This window comes from Fusarium mangiferae, assembly GCF_900044065.1.
Source record: "Fusarium mangiferae strain MRC7560 genome assembly, contig: FMAN_scaffold003, whole genome shotgun sequence".
In the NCBI taxonomy this organism is placed as follows: Eukaryota; Fungi; Ascomycota; class Sordariomycetes; order Hypocreales; family Nectriaceae; genus Fusarium; species Fusarium mangiferae.
The window spans coordinates 758913-771366 of NW_024573923.1; the positions used below are offsets into that span (position 1 = coordinate 758913).

Consider the following 12454-nt stretch of genomic DNA (forward strand, 5'->3'; position numbering starts at 1 on the left):
TTCAATTCGAAGTACCAAAGTAAAGTTGGCTCCTATACTCGCTGGCTCTTCGCTACTCGCGTTGCATCTTTCCTTTTATCCAAAAAATCTTCCAGATCAACATGAATTCTTAGACCTTTCGAAGTCATGGTCTCAAAGATACCCTTGAGTTCCGAAGAATCCATCTGTCTATTCAAAGTGAGGGAAGCCTCCATCATGACATCCTTGGACCAGGGACAGTGTCTCAGGGCTCTATACAGGGTATCCTTAGCTTTTGATCGTAGCTCTCTTTGTGTGCTGCAGAATCTGATCAAATGTATCCACAAACAAGTGTTAAACTTGCAAGTGTCGCTTGAAACGGCGTGCTCAAAAGCTGCTTTTGTTGTGTTGACGTTTCCCCGTTCGATCTCGTGATGGACGGCAAATATTCGACTACTCAGGCAATCCTGAGCTGGAGTCAAGACTGTCTCGTGCAGAAGCGTTCTCGATTCGTCAATGACGCGAAGACTGGAGTCGGCCCATTCGAAAAGTGATAAGAATATGGTGTTCCTCGGGAAGTACACCAGGAACTTCTTCAGCTGCTCGAGCAGATATGCGCGACGAAAAGGTCTTGGCTTTGTTAGCAATAATACAACAATCTTTGAATTAAGACTCACCCTCGGCTTGCGTGCAAGTATAGTAGCCTCGACGCAAACTGTAGTAATTGCTCATGAGCGCGAGATGCTTGGTAGCCTCGGGACTTGAACTCGAGACATGTGCGGTGCACTGTCTCTATCGCAGCCGAAATACTTCCTTGTGATGCCGACATCGGTTCTGTACAGCTCTCAGAAGTCAAGTACGACAGCAGGACTAAGCACTCGGTAGTAGTACTGGCATCCTCGAGGTTCGCGCCGGAAATAAAGTCACTCTTCAAAGACGAGAAAGTTCGGTGGGCTTTGAGAATATGTGTCGATGATACTTCAGGGGTTCCAGCCGACTTTCGAAGAGCATCGTCCACAGAGGAGCATAATCTTCGAGCTGCTAGCTGTATATCACCCCTCTGAAGTTCCATCCACGACCAAGTTCTCCAAAGAGCAAACACATCTGCTGTTGGTGAGTTCTGCGGTAACTCGTTAGCATGGCGACGAGTCAAAGTCGGAGAAGACAGATTACTAACCGACGCAAGCTCAGTCGCTGATGACAATACCTTGGCTGCAACTTCGTGATTTTCATTTGTATACTCAGCAATAGCGTACGCTCGGTAAAGACCAAGGTTCGTTGGATAACGCTTCAGTAAAGACTTTGCCGCTTTCTTAACACTGGAGCCATCTTGAACTTGAGACAATGCCAAATGATATGTGGCTAAACCCTCAAAGTTGGCATTGTGAACCAGTTGCTTCGTTGCGTTGGCCATAAATCCAAGTTCAATGTCATTCTTTCTATTCCTTGAGGGTAGATAGGAGAACCATTCTGAGTGAGGGAAAAGGACGTCGAGTGTTTCCGAGACGCAAAGAGGGTTCTGGTGGAAAGGAGGGGACTTCCTTTGGATCTCAGTCGGGTCCTCGTCTCCCGATAGTGGCGTGGGAGCACTGGACTCCATGTGCAATGTGAAACCTGCAAGGAACTGATCATGGTATGCCTCTTCGGTCCAGTGGTCAGACCAGAATGTTGGGGGTAATCCCTGGAATATCAGAAATGCGTCCAGCACTTGCTCCTGTACAGTAGGTAGCATATTCTTTGGGACGAAAAACAGAAGTGGCTCGATGTCAGAGAACATCACCACTCTAAATGGGTCGTCTTCTGTTCCTGCGTCCATGGTTCTAGCGGGAATTCGAGCCTGATCGGCTTGTGAGCTCTCTAAGGTTGCCCACCGTTTGTAGTCATCTCGGGACTGGTATTCGGGTCCTTTGATATCTTGTAGTGGTTCGGGAGCATCGCCTATTCCACCATCTGCTACAAATTTCGCCCAACCTTGAGCGTCTGCTTCTCCTATCCTCGGGACTTCGCTCTCCCAAAAGTCTCGAAGTGATCCGAAGGCTGTACTCTGGCCATCCAGTTGCATGGGCCGGAAGAAGTTGAGTTCTATAAAAGCCTGCCAGGCTGCGACTGCAAGCTCCTTATAACCAGAGTCATGGATGAACCTGGTAAGTCTCAGAAAGACATAGATAGCTTCCCTCAAGTCTTCGGGCTCGATGTTCACTTCTGATCGAGATATAACATGCCGTATTCTATCCAGGTGCATTTGCTTGAGGGTGTCAAAATGGAAAGCAGAAATATTAGACATGGAAAAATTAAGATGTGTCTTCCACAGAGTGAAGCTCTTATCCTCATCCTCGCGCAGATCAAGCCACTTCTTGGCGGCGACTTTGCTATTCCATACTTTTATGCCTTCCCGCATGAGAGGAATGAGCACTCGAACACGATCCTGGTGGTTTGATACATTAGACAAGGCTGATTCAAGCATATGCAGCTTGATCTCCGCAAAACTGTGTACCTCAGCTTCAAGCGCCTTGTGATCAATATCCTCGCCTGCTCTTAAAAGGGCATCTTGATGGTTTGCCAACTCGAGCCATGCATCTATATCATCTGGCTGGTCCTTGACACGCCTCGAGAGCTGAATTGACTTCCATTTCAGGGGATTATTCTGGTCGACACTGATATCGTCTGCAACCGCATCTGACTCGGATTCCAACTCGCTGTCATCGTATTGGCGTGGTTTTGCCTTCCCCTCTATGGATCGATAAGTCGGCTGCTCCTCATCTTCTGAAGAGTCAGAGGCTTGATGCAAGTGTTTACGCTTCTTCGATGAGCTTAGTGCCAAAAAGTCGCCGTCTTCTTCAACTTGACTATCGATCTCTTGCTTCCTGACTCTCAACGGTGTAGGTCTTATACGCCAGTTTCTGGAGCGCAGACCATCCCTATCTTTCAGGGCATATGAACCTTCACCGGGCATACGTAGACTGAACTGATCTCTGGGTCCATCGCGATGAATTACAAGACGACCTCGTGTGCCGAGGACCTTTCCATAACCATCACGATAGTAAACAGGAACCTGAGACCGGTCAAGACCTCCATAGCGAATGATTAAGGGATCCCCTTTAGTGTCAATGATGTACAGACGCGATGCATCGTCACTGCTTCGTGTAACTTTGGTGAGCGGGCGCTGCTCAAGTGCTTCAGAGTGACCAGTTTGCAGTTTCTCACGGTGTCGGCCACGAGAGTCTGTGCGATGCTTTTTTGACCGGTGATGGTCGCGATGTGAATCAGAATGGTGATGACTTCGTTTCCTCCTGGAATCTCGCTCGCGTTCTCGCTCTCGCCCTCGCCCTTCGTCCTTAGCACTAGATCCTGTGGGTGTGCCCCTATCCTTATCCTTGTCTTTTGGTTTGAAAGAAGAGAATTTGGGTGCTTTCAAGTCGGAAGTCTCGGATTTTGGCTTAAAAGATACAAATTTAGGTACCAAAGACTTGGTGTCCTCATCCTTGCTGGACATTGTGCTGGTAGATCGACAGAGTTTTCGTCATATCCCCCTTATTGTAAAGATGGTTTATGTGAGTTTGGGCAAGAGTTTGTGAGTATCGTTGTAGAAAAGAGGCTTGATAATAAGTTTAACAGAAACAAAATACAATTGTCTCCTTGTAAGTTGACTGAGAGGGCGAGTGTGAGAAAGCGTGTCAGCCTCAACTTTCAGCCACAACGAAATGAAATACAGTGCGATGCTACTAGATTTTACACTATGTATCTATTCATCATCGGCCTTGATATGTCCTTCCTCTAATACCTTAGTACCTATTCTTATGGCATGTCAAGTTTCTGCACATTCATATCAGATTGTCTTGTAGCAGGAACGGAATTGCTACAGCATCTCATTATAAAAATATTTCTCGTCACGTCCCTGTACCTGAAAGAATCATCACCAGGGCACCATCTTGGACAGTAACCCCTGAATTAATCTCGCCCATGTCCGTCTTACAGCCCAAGGAATCCAATCGCACGAAGCGAAAAACAAAGCTAATGGTTGATCTAATTGCATTCATCCAATATGTCAGCCCTAGGGACAGGCTGTCCATCCTGTAAGCCAGTGGTTGCATCCATCCATTCGAACTGCACTGGAGAGAGGTTGGTACCTAGGTTGTCAAAACCACCCTACCACCTAACGTTAGGAAAATGGAGTTATTATCGAGTGGGTTGGATGGAAGCTTAACGGCCTGTGGCGTCCACTTTTGGGGACCTAGATAAGCGGGGATGACACTGTATTTTAGTGGATAGGCGGACTTAGCAGGGGCTGTATTTGTATTACAGCTTAAAATCTCCCTGCTTTCTGCCCCTCGCTAGCTACAGTACAAGTTTATCTACACTCCTGTCCCTCTCTCGCCATGGATCTCTCCCCAACGACACTCGTTACTTACATCGCTATCTCTGTCGTGACTCTTCTTGTCGGTCGGCTCATCATGGGTTTCTTTGGCGGCAACAAATTCCCCGTCGAGGGCAAAGTATGTCCCATCATGATACGTCTCATGACCAGTCCCTTTCTACCACAGCACGACTAACAATGCCTGTAGACAGTCCTCATCACCGGTGCATCCGAAGGCATGGGCCTCAGCGCTGCCACTCAATTGTCTGCCAAGGGCGCAAATATTGTTCTCGTCTCTCGAAGCGCCAGTAAACTCGAAGCTGCACTCTTCACCGTCAAGGTCTGCTGCTATTATTCCATCTGCTTTCGCAATTACACGCTGACTCGACCCCAGGCCGCAGCCAAGAATCCCCAGACCCAACGCTTCCACTATATCGCCGCCGACGTCTCTGCCGAATCATACGCCAAACCTCTCCTCGAAGAAGTCATCAGCTGGAACAATGGTCAAGCCCCTGATATCGTCTGGACCATCGCTGGATTCTCCTTCCCCGAATTGTTCGTCGATATGGAAATGAAGTCAATGCGACAGCACATGGACGTCAACTTCTGGGGCACAGCTGAGATGGCACATGCCGCTATGCGCGAGTGGCTCGCTGTAGACAAGCCTGTCGAAAAGGAGCCCAAGCACTTCATCATGACTGGAAGTGTCTGTGCCTGCTATTCTCCTCCAGGATACACTCCCTACACCCCCTCCAAGTATGCAATGAAAGGTCTGGCCGAATGTATCCAGCAAGAAGTCATGCTGTATCCTCAGAATGTTCAGGTCCATCTAGTTTTGCCTGGCACCATTCTCTCCCCTGGTAATGTCCGCGAGAACGAGCATAAGCCCGAGATCACCAAGACCATTGAGAAGGACGACCCCAAGCAAACCCCAGATGAAGTTGCTGCGGTAGCTATCAAGGGTCTGGAAGCTGGACAGCACCATATTACTGTAAACTTCCTTGGTTCACTCATGAAGTGGGCATCTTTTGGTGGCACTCCCAAGAACAGCTTCATTGACGTTCTTGGAGCTCTGCTTGCTACATTTGTGTGGATCTTTGTTCGTCCTATTCTTGATCACCAGATCAAGAGCCACGCAAAAAAGTACGGCCACCCAAGCTTGTACAACAAGAAATCCCCAGGCGCTTAACAATGCATTGTCAGGTTCCAAACAATACAGGTAATGATTAGAGATACCCATTTAATAATAATAATAATGACCAAACCTGCTATGCTTTTCTGATGTCTATGTATGTGGTGGTATCTATCAATATCTATAGTCCCCGTTTATACGCCGCTCCATTTACCAAACTTGGTATATGACTTGAACATTTCCTTCACAATAGCACGTCCACTTCCATCCATGGCGTCGTTCAAAATCTTCCTCGCCTCAGGGGGTGTGATATCGAAGATGGAGTTCATGGCAGGCTCAAGAGCTTCTCTCACTCGGCGGGGCACATCAGCTTCAAGCTGTAACTTGACGTACTGCATCATGACCAGGTACATATGTCGTCCAGCTAAACGCTTCGCCGCATCTGTAGCTGAGTCAAGAGAGCTCTGGTGCTGAGATCGAGACACAGCACCTGCTGTTGGCTCGCAGATAAGAGTAACAAGACGGGCATAGCGATGAGCTTTTGTCTCGTGCGAGCTTTGGCTTAAGGTATCAGTAGTACTGTGGTTCATAATGAGGTTACGGAGGAGAGCCTGCATCGCTGACAAGAGAAGGTGGTGATGACCTTCAAGCCGGAGACGGTGTTTCTTGATGATAACTTCCATCAAATTGCACAACAGGGCAAAGGGTACTCTTTCATTGGACACTTGTTCGTCAAGCGTCTTCGTTGACAGGCTCAAGTCAGAGATAGTATTGAGCACCAACTCGATGTTCCATTGGGTCATCGACTGGGGCTTCTTCTCCAGGAGTGTGCAGAGAATACGACACACTCTGGTACAAACGGACTGCCTCTTGAGCGTCAACAGGGTTGAGGTCAGCTCACTGTGAGCGGTCGCCAGGTCAAACCCGGAGCCTTTCCCTTGTAGATCAGGGCATGCTACTCTGTGTTAGTTGAAACAACTTCAATGGCTTCAGTTGTCTTACCTAGGAGCTGGTTCACAACGGTATAGATAGCCGATGCTTGACCATCCGAGTCCGAACCTTGCACAAACACATGAATGAGGTCCCTCAAGTACGCCATCTTAGCGGAGGTGTCCATCTCCTTTGTAACCGAAGCAACATTGCTCTGGAATAAAGGCTCGCGAAGTTCCTGTGGTACCTGGCTGATGCTGTAAAACGTTGTTGGTCGGGGTTCTTCCAGATGCGCAGAGAAGTAGGTCCTGAGGAACGTTTGTATTTGCCATCCGCGGAGATCTCCTGCCGCCATGGCTGCATGGCTGCTCTTTTCCGCCTTTCTTATGTCCGATTCCTTTAGTCTGGAAGCCCCTGAAAGACTCTCCATCGAGTCTGCGGCATCGACTGCAGCAAGAAGCCTGAGGTCGGCGATGACATTGTGAGTCTCAAATGCCTTCTTCGTTTTCAAGAAGTAGCCAGTAGCTGCAATCACACAGTTTCCTAACGCATCCTTTGCTGCATCAGACACTGTGCTTAGCTCAGGATGGCTAGCGAAGTTTGGCGACTTCTCAGCCTCTGTGATTAACGCTTTCAAAAGGGTCATGCGGAAAGGCGACAAATCCCCAGCTTCTTCACAGTCAGAAATGAAACTGCGACTCTCTTCAAAATATTTGTTACTTCGCTCGTCCAAATGCTCCGCCATCTGTCGAATAGTGGCCGCCGCCATCATATAATATGCTTCGATCAGATCGGTTAAAGTGCCGTCTTGAGTAGGTGTTGAGCTAGAGATGTCTGACATAGCATCCGCAACATCAACTAAATGGGAGAATTCCATTCCTTCGTAGAAAGTCGCTCGGCCCATCAATTTAGTGGACAGTCCGAGAATGTATCTCCACCCCTCGATCGATACCCGTTTTGTCGTCTTTGCTCTGTGAGCATTGAGTAATTCCATAACACGTTCTCTCTGCGGTCGAGTAAAGGCATCTGTATGAGTACTGCTCAGGCTCCGAATCCAGGCCTGGCTGCTCTCTGCAGGCCATCGCTTCTCCTTTCCATCCTCTTCCAACGACTTGATCAGTCGGTCGATAAGGTCGCCAGCGACTTTGACGGTATTCATGTTGTTTTCGTTCTCAAGGAGGCATGCCCATATATCCCTCAAATGAGTGACTTCACTGCTGGGTAGAGATAACGCATTCTGCAATGCTTGGGGGAGGATAGCTTTGGTGCCATAAACGAATCGGCTTAAACGGCCAGAGCCCCGCAAAAACCAGGCCAAATAATGCTCTGGGGCAGCTTCTTCGAGGAAATCTGGCTTATAACCATGCTGTAAGAATGATGAAAGGTCTCTCCCCTTCAGGGACTTTGATGAGAGCAGGTCCCTTGACAGTCGAGTGGTGAAAGCATCCACCAGGCTTGCGGGCTCGCTGATATGTGCGTCATCAGGGCTCAAGGAAACCCAAGCTTGGCAACAGCATTTGAAGGCCTCATACGTTTCCTTAGACTCGAGAGGTGACTCAGACAAAATCTTCGTCAGTTGTCCTTGGACAGAGGCCCAAATTTCAGCTCGTGACTGAGGGGTCACCCAAGAAACGGTCTTCGACACAACTCCCCACTTCAGTGCTGTCAAGGTGGACGACGTCTTTTTCACTTGGCTTACCAAGTCAAATAGCTTACTGCCAACAGCATCCACGTATGTCTCGCTTCGAATGCCTTGAGCAATGCAGTCCAAGAAGAGGCAGAGTGCCCTGGGGTGCAGTTTCTCTTCCTTGACCCACTCCAAAATCTCCAGAAGCTGCTGTGGTGACATCTCCTTTTCAATCAAGCTCTCGAATGAAGTATTTCCCTGCTTCTCTTGGCCAACCTGAAGCCATGGTGGGGCAGTCTTAGTCTTCTGCTTCTCAACCTTACAAAGCTGCTGGAACCACAACTTCAGGAACCCGACGAAATCTCGTCCGGTTCGGTATACTTGAGCGATGGCTTGAATGATTTTGGAAACTGATTCTAGATCCTGATGCTTAAGCTCTGAGGAGACGCTTCGCTCGCAGACGGTCTCTAGCAGGCTTTCGCCTTCGGGGAGCTTGAACACGTCAAAATCACAACCAGCGATGACTGCGGTTAAATGCCAGTTTATGCTATCCTCCTGTAGGGCATACTCTCGACAAACAGAACGCAGATCATTTGTGTCGATTGACATTGACTTTTCGGCCGCTCGCTCCAGAACAGCCTGCACCAGCTTATCTCGGTTCTCTCGTCCTCTTAGCGAGCCTTCCACAATTTTGAAGATCTGCTTCATCCAGTCGATATTTCCTTTCCGTAACCTTCCTTCACTAAGAGCATCTGTCACACTTGAAGCTAAGAAGTACAGCGCAGGAGCTGCCATTTCAAGGTTTTTCTCGGCTGCATGGAGTGCTCTGGCGATGGGTTCCATATCTTGTCGATTAATGAAGGCGGCTCGGGCGGGGAGTATCAAATTGCGATGCATGAGATTTTCCAAATCGATCGTCCATTTCGCCCGTAGGGGGTCTCGTGTAACCCTGTCGTGTGATCCATCGATACCCTCAAGTTTGCTGAAGATGGCAGCGGATGGTGTGAATAGCTGTGCTGCGACCTCCAGTGTATCATCGGTTCCTTGCAAGTGCAAATCCCAGGTGGATGATATCGTCTCGATCCAGGATTCCCTCCCTTCTTGCTCTTCACCGCCAGTAAGCGCAACATTGCACAGCTTTAGGGACAATGATGCCAGGGTCGCTGCATCAGCTGCTGAGGTACAGAACAGAGATCGGATATGCTCTGCGCCGATCTTGTCGTGGGATGATTGCGTGGCAGATGAACGGAGGCGGTCCAGTAATGTCTTCAGGGCACTGAGTAAAGCATCTCCACTCATAAGACACCCTTCGGCATCTCGTAGAGTTTCGAGGTCGAAGCTCTTCGTTGGCGACCGCTTTCTCTTGGAGGAACTGAATGATGAGTTCGTAGCTGGTTGTGAGATATCTTTCAGAGTTTGCTGCAGTACTGCAATGAATCGTCTATCGGCAAGAGACTTTGCGAGTGAGAATAAAGGAATGCGCTGAAAGACACATTCAAGAATAGTCCAGGTCAGGGGCCAGCGTCGCAAAGTTTCGGCATCTTTTGATGCGCCGTTCATCGACTTTAGCAGCCATCGCAAGCTGCTCTCCTCTGCAGCATGGAATTGGCTATCTGCTGATACAGTCAAACTCTTCCATAGTTTTTCTAGATTCTCTCCATCTTCGCCTGGACCGTTTTGGTCAAGACCTCTCACAGTCTTAATCAGGTCCATCTTTTGCTGTAGCACGTGTAAGCATTCACAATTGGGAAGCACGCAGCAAGAGAGTTACGTACTAGAAGTGAAGGATTTTCTTGTGAGGAATCTTCCGCCATTTCCACATCCATAGCGACAGTCTTACAAAGGAATGATTGAAAAGAAATGGTTGAGAAAAGAAGCTATACAAGCCTCGATCTTTGAATGCGCCCCGCGACTTTTCCTGAGTTCCACCCAAAATTTCCAAAATTCTGCCACAACGCCAAGCCGTTACCGGCTCACCATGCTCACCGCCTACAGCCCGGCTCTTGTCACCCGGCTTGTTCCATATTCAAGCTTGACATCACGTCCATAGATAAAGCTCGTTGCAGCTCTTGATTTCGCTCGTCACGACCGATTGCACGACCTAAGTATGCCAATTCCTTTTGTTCTATTAATCTCCGATCAATGAAACTGACGCAATACTTCACAGTTCAAAATGGCCGATTCCACTGTCGCCCGCCCTCCTCCCAGCGCCATTTCCCGGCCGCTTAGCGAGTCTCTTCTCAATGAGAAGGTAATCACGAGACCCGAATACTTCAAACGGTTTCTGTACAAAGTTCCAGTACTGACTTAATTCTAGTGGGATCGCTGCCTCTCCAACCTCCTTGTCAAGTCCTCCCTCGGTCTCGGTTTCGGCGTCGTCTTCTCCGTCCTTCTGTTCAAGCGAAGAGCATGGCCCGCATTCGTTGGTGTCGGCTTCGGTGCTGGCCGGGCCTATGAGGAGTGCAACTTCAGCCTGAAGCAGGCTGCGCGAGAACTCAAGAAGCAGTCCGCATAAGGTGTTACAGTGGTGGGCGCCAATGAAGAGAAACGAGCCGTTTATTTTGTACCAGCAACGAGAACACCAGAAAATGGCGAGGTGTTAAGGGATGACACAGGGAATTTTGCTGCGGGCTTCACGGAGAGCCAATGTCAGAGTAGGATGGGTTTTTCAGATTCAATAGAGGTATCATGTACAACAACCTGCCAATCCTGACCTTTCACCAGTTCTCATCATCGTCGTCCCTGTAGCCTACAGTAAGGGGCTGTCCTACTGTTGCGCCTCTTCATGTGTCGCTGCGTTCATCGTTGGTCGAATTTGCCTTCTCTGTGTCCCCATAGCGTCCTCGTCCCTTCCTGTTGCGGACAGCGGGGAGTCCAGGTACTCATAGCAGCTCTCACAATCTGTGACCAATTCTGAGCTATTCGTGGAGAAACTCAGTAACTGGTCAATGCTAAATCTTCGCGCTCCGCTTGTGTTTGTGTTTTCCAGCCGACTCCTCGAGGGGATTGTAAGTAAAGATAGGTTGCGTTTTAGGTTAATCAGCTCCAAGCGGAGCTCTTCTGCCAAAGACTGGCTTCGCCTTCGGACACTCTTGATGAATGAAGCCTCATGGTCATGATATGTTCCATCTCCTTGATCTGGCTGGTGCAACGTATTCCAGTGCGTCTCACGCTGTCCGTTCTTAGTATCTCGAGTCCCTCGAGGTGCTCTATAGCTGGCGCCAATGACGATGAGGACAGCGAGGAGCAAGACGAGTACGAAGACCACGATGGCGATGAGTATGATTTCCAATCTATCCGAGTCGACAGATCGCTTAGCGTCGGGCATCCTTCTTTCCGGCTTAAACAGCTGGAGGCGCGCAATGTTGGCTACACTGCAGACGATCCGGTTCCAGGCCGTACGGATCCGGGCGGAACTGACGGCTCGTTGAAGGTAGGGTTAAGCGAAGAGGAGGTAATCTTTGCTTTCGATCGTTTTAGTGATGCACAGGAATTCGGATGTAGTGTACAGTGGGTGGAGTGCTTAGGAAGGTAAATAATAGGAGCAGGAGAATCGTGGAGTTGATAACCATCTAACATGCTAACCTCTAACTAGTAGGCATATTCAGAATTGCGATCTAAGTCGAGCATTGACTTCCATCCATTCTTAAGCTCCCTCACATAAGGCCTCAGTGCCTATAGTCGGCAGGTCGCACTTGTAGTCGCACCTTCCTTGGGTCCTTAGGAATAACAGTCCGGGAAGTCACGACTTCCGAGAGTACAAACCTACCTGCCCGTACACAACATACGCAGTTTTCACTTCTCCAAATCAACTCCAACAAAACAAATTCCCTTGTATCTCAATATCCTGCAGTCATCGACACACCGTTCTTCTGAGCGTCATTATAATGAGCGATAAGCAATTGGCAGGTCTCATATCCTGCTTCACGGTCGGTTACAGGATTTGTGCATACCTAGGCATTGACAGGAAGTTCTAGTACCCAAGCCTCTGTTCTGTACAGCTTATGAACTGATTCTCTCAGAATCATCCGATATGCCTCTACACCAGTGTTACAGCGCTCGTACGATCAACGTCCTCAATTTCGAACTCTTTACTTTATTCCTCCGCCACAACAGCGGCATTCAGAGGTCTATTCGTCGCGGCACATTCCACTGTTCTCTCTTCTCGCTTCTTGCGTCTCGAGTCATACTGTTGGGATACACCATAGTGTGCTGTCGGTCTGCACAAGCCCTGTCAGAGCACACAGCGCGGTTTGCTATTACGCACAATGTGCACAAGAAAAATGGCTGAAGGCAACGGTACCGTGCAATTGATCATCTATGAAAGCAAATAAAGCAAGTTACAGAAATGAAGGTTTGACCACCGCCCCAGTCTTCGATATCTCCTCATCAATCTGGCCGTCACTCCTCTCCCTTCGTATACTCCGTATCAGGCCATCGCGGTTCCTCCTCT

The 12454-nt window shown here is 48.8% G+C and overlaps 5 protein-coding genes across 5 annotated transcripts; 2 read left to right on the top strand and 3 right to left on the bottom strand.

The window, feature by feature from the left end:
• Window positions 1–32: 32 nt before the first annotated feature.
• Window positions 33–3451, bottom strand: FMAN_04845 (uncharacterized protein; the record flags this gene model as incomplete). The annotated part of the gene is made up of 2 exons (XM_041828401.1): window positions 33–588; window positions 636–3451. The coding sequence occupies 2 exons, from the start codon at window positions 3449–3451 to the stop codon at window positions 33–35; spliced, it is 3372 nt and encodes a 1123-aa protein (XP_041679267.1).
• An 883-nt stretch (window positions 3452–4334) lies between these two features.
• On the top strand, window positions 4335–5501 carry FMAN_04844 (uncharacterized protein; the record flags this gene model as incomplete). The annotated part of the gene is made up of 3 exons (XM_041828402.1): window positions 4335–4451; window positions 4521–4652; window positions 4707–5501. The coding sequence occupies 3 exons, from the start codon at window positions 4335–4337 to the stop codon at window positions 5499–5501; spliced, it is 1044 nt and encodes a 347-aa protein (XP_041679268.1).
• A 137-nt stretch (window positions 5502–5638) lies between these two features.
• Window positions 5639–9827, bottom strand: FMAN_04843 (uncharacterized protein; the record flags this gene model as incomplete). Its single annotated transcript, XM_041828403.1, has 3 exons — window positions 5639–6399; window positions 6447–9720; window positions 9777–9827. The coding sequence occupies 3 exons, from the start codon at window positions 9825–9827 to the stop codon at window positions 5639–5641; spliced, it is 4086 nt and encodes a 1361-aa protein (XP_041679269.1).
• Window positions 9828–10174: 347 nt separating this feature from the next.
• Window positions 10175–10516, top strand: FMAN_04842 (putative UPF0327 protein NCU06495; the record flags this gene model as incomplete). The annotated part of the gene is made up of 2 exons (XM_041828404.1): window positions 10175–10252; window positions 10319–10516. The coding sequence occupies 2 exons, from the start codon at window positions 10175–10177 to the stop codon at window positions 10514–10516; spliced, it is 276 nt and encodes a 91-aa protein (XP_041679270.1).
• Window positions 10517–10768: 252 nt separating this feature from the next.
• Window positions 10769–11329, bottom strand: FMAN_04841 (uncharacterized protein; the record flags this gene model as incomplete). The annotated part of the gene is made up of 1 exon (XM_041828405.1): window positions 10769–11329. The coding sequence occupies one exon, from the start codon at window positions 11327–11329 to the stop codon at window positions 10769–10771; it is 561 nt and encodes a 186-aa protein (XP_041679271.1).
• Between the last annotated feature and the right edge of the window lie 1125 nt (window positions 11330–12454).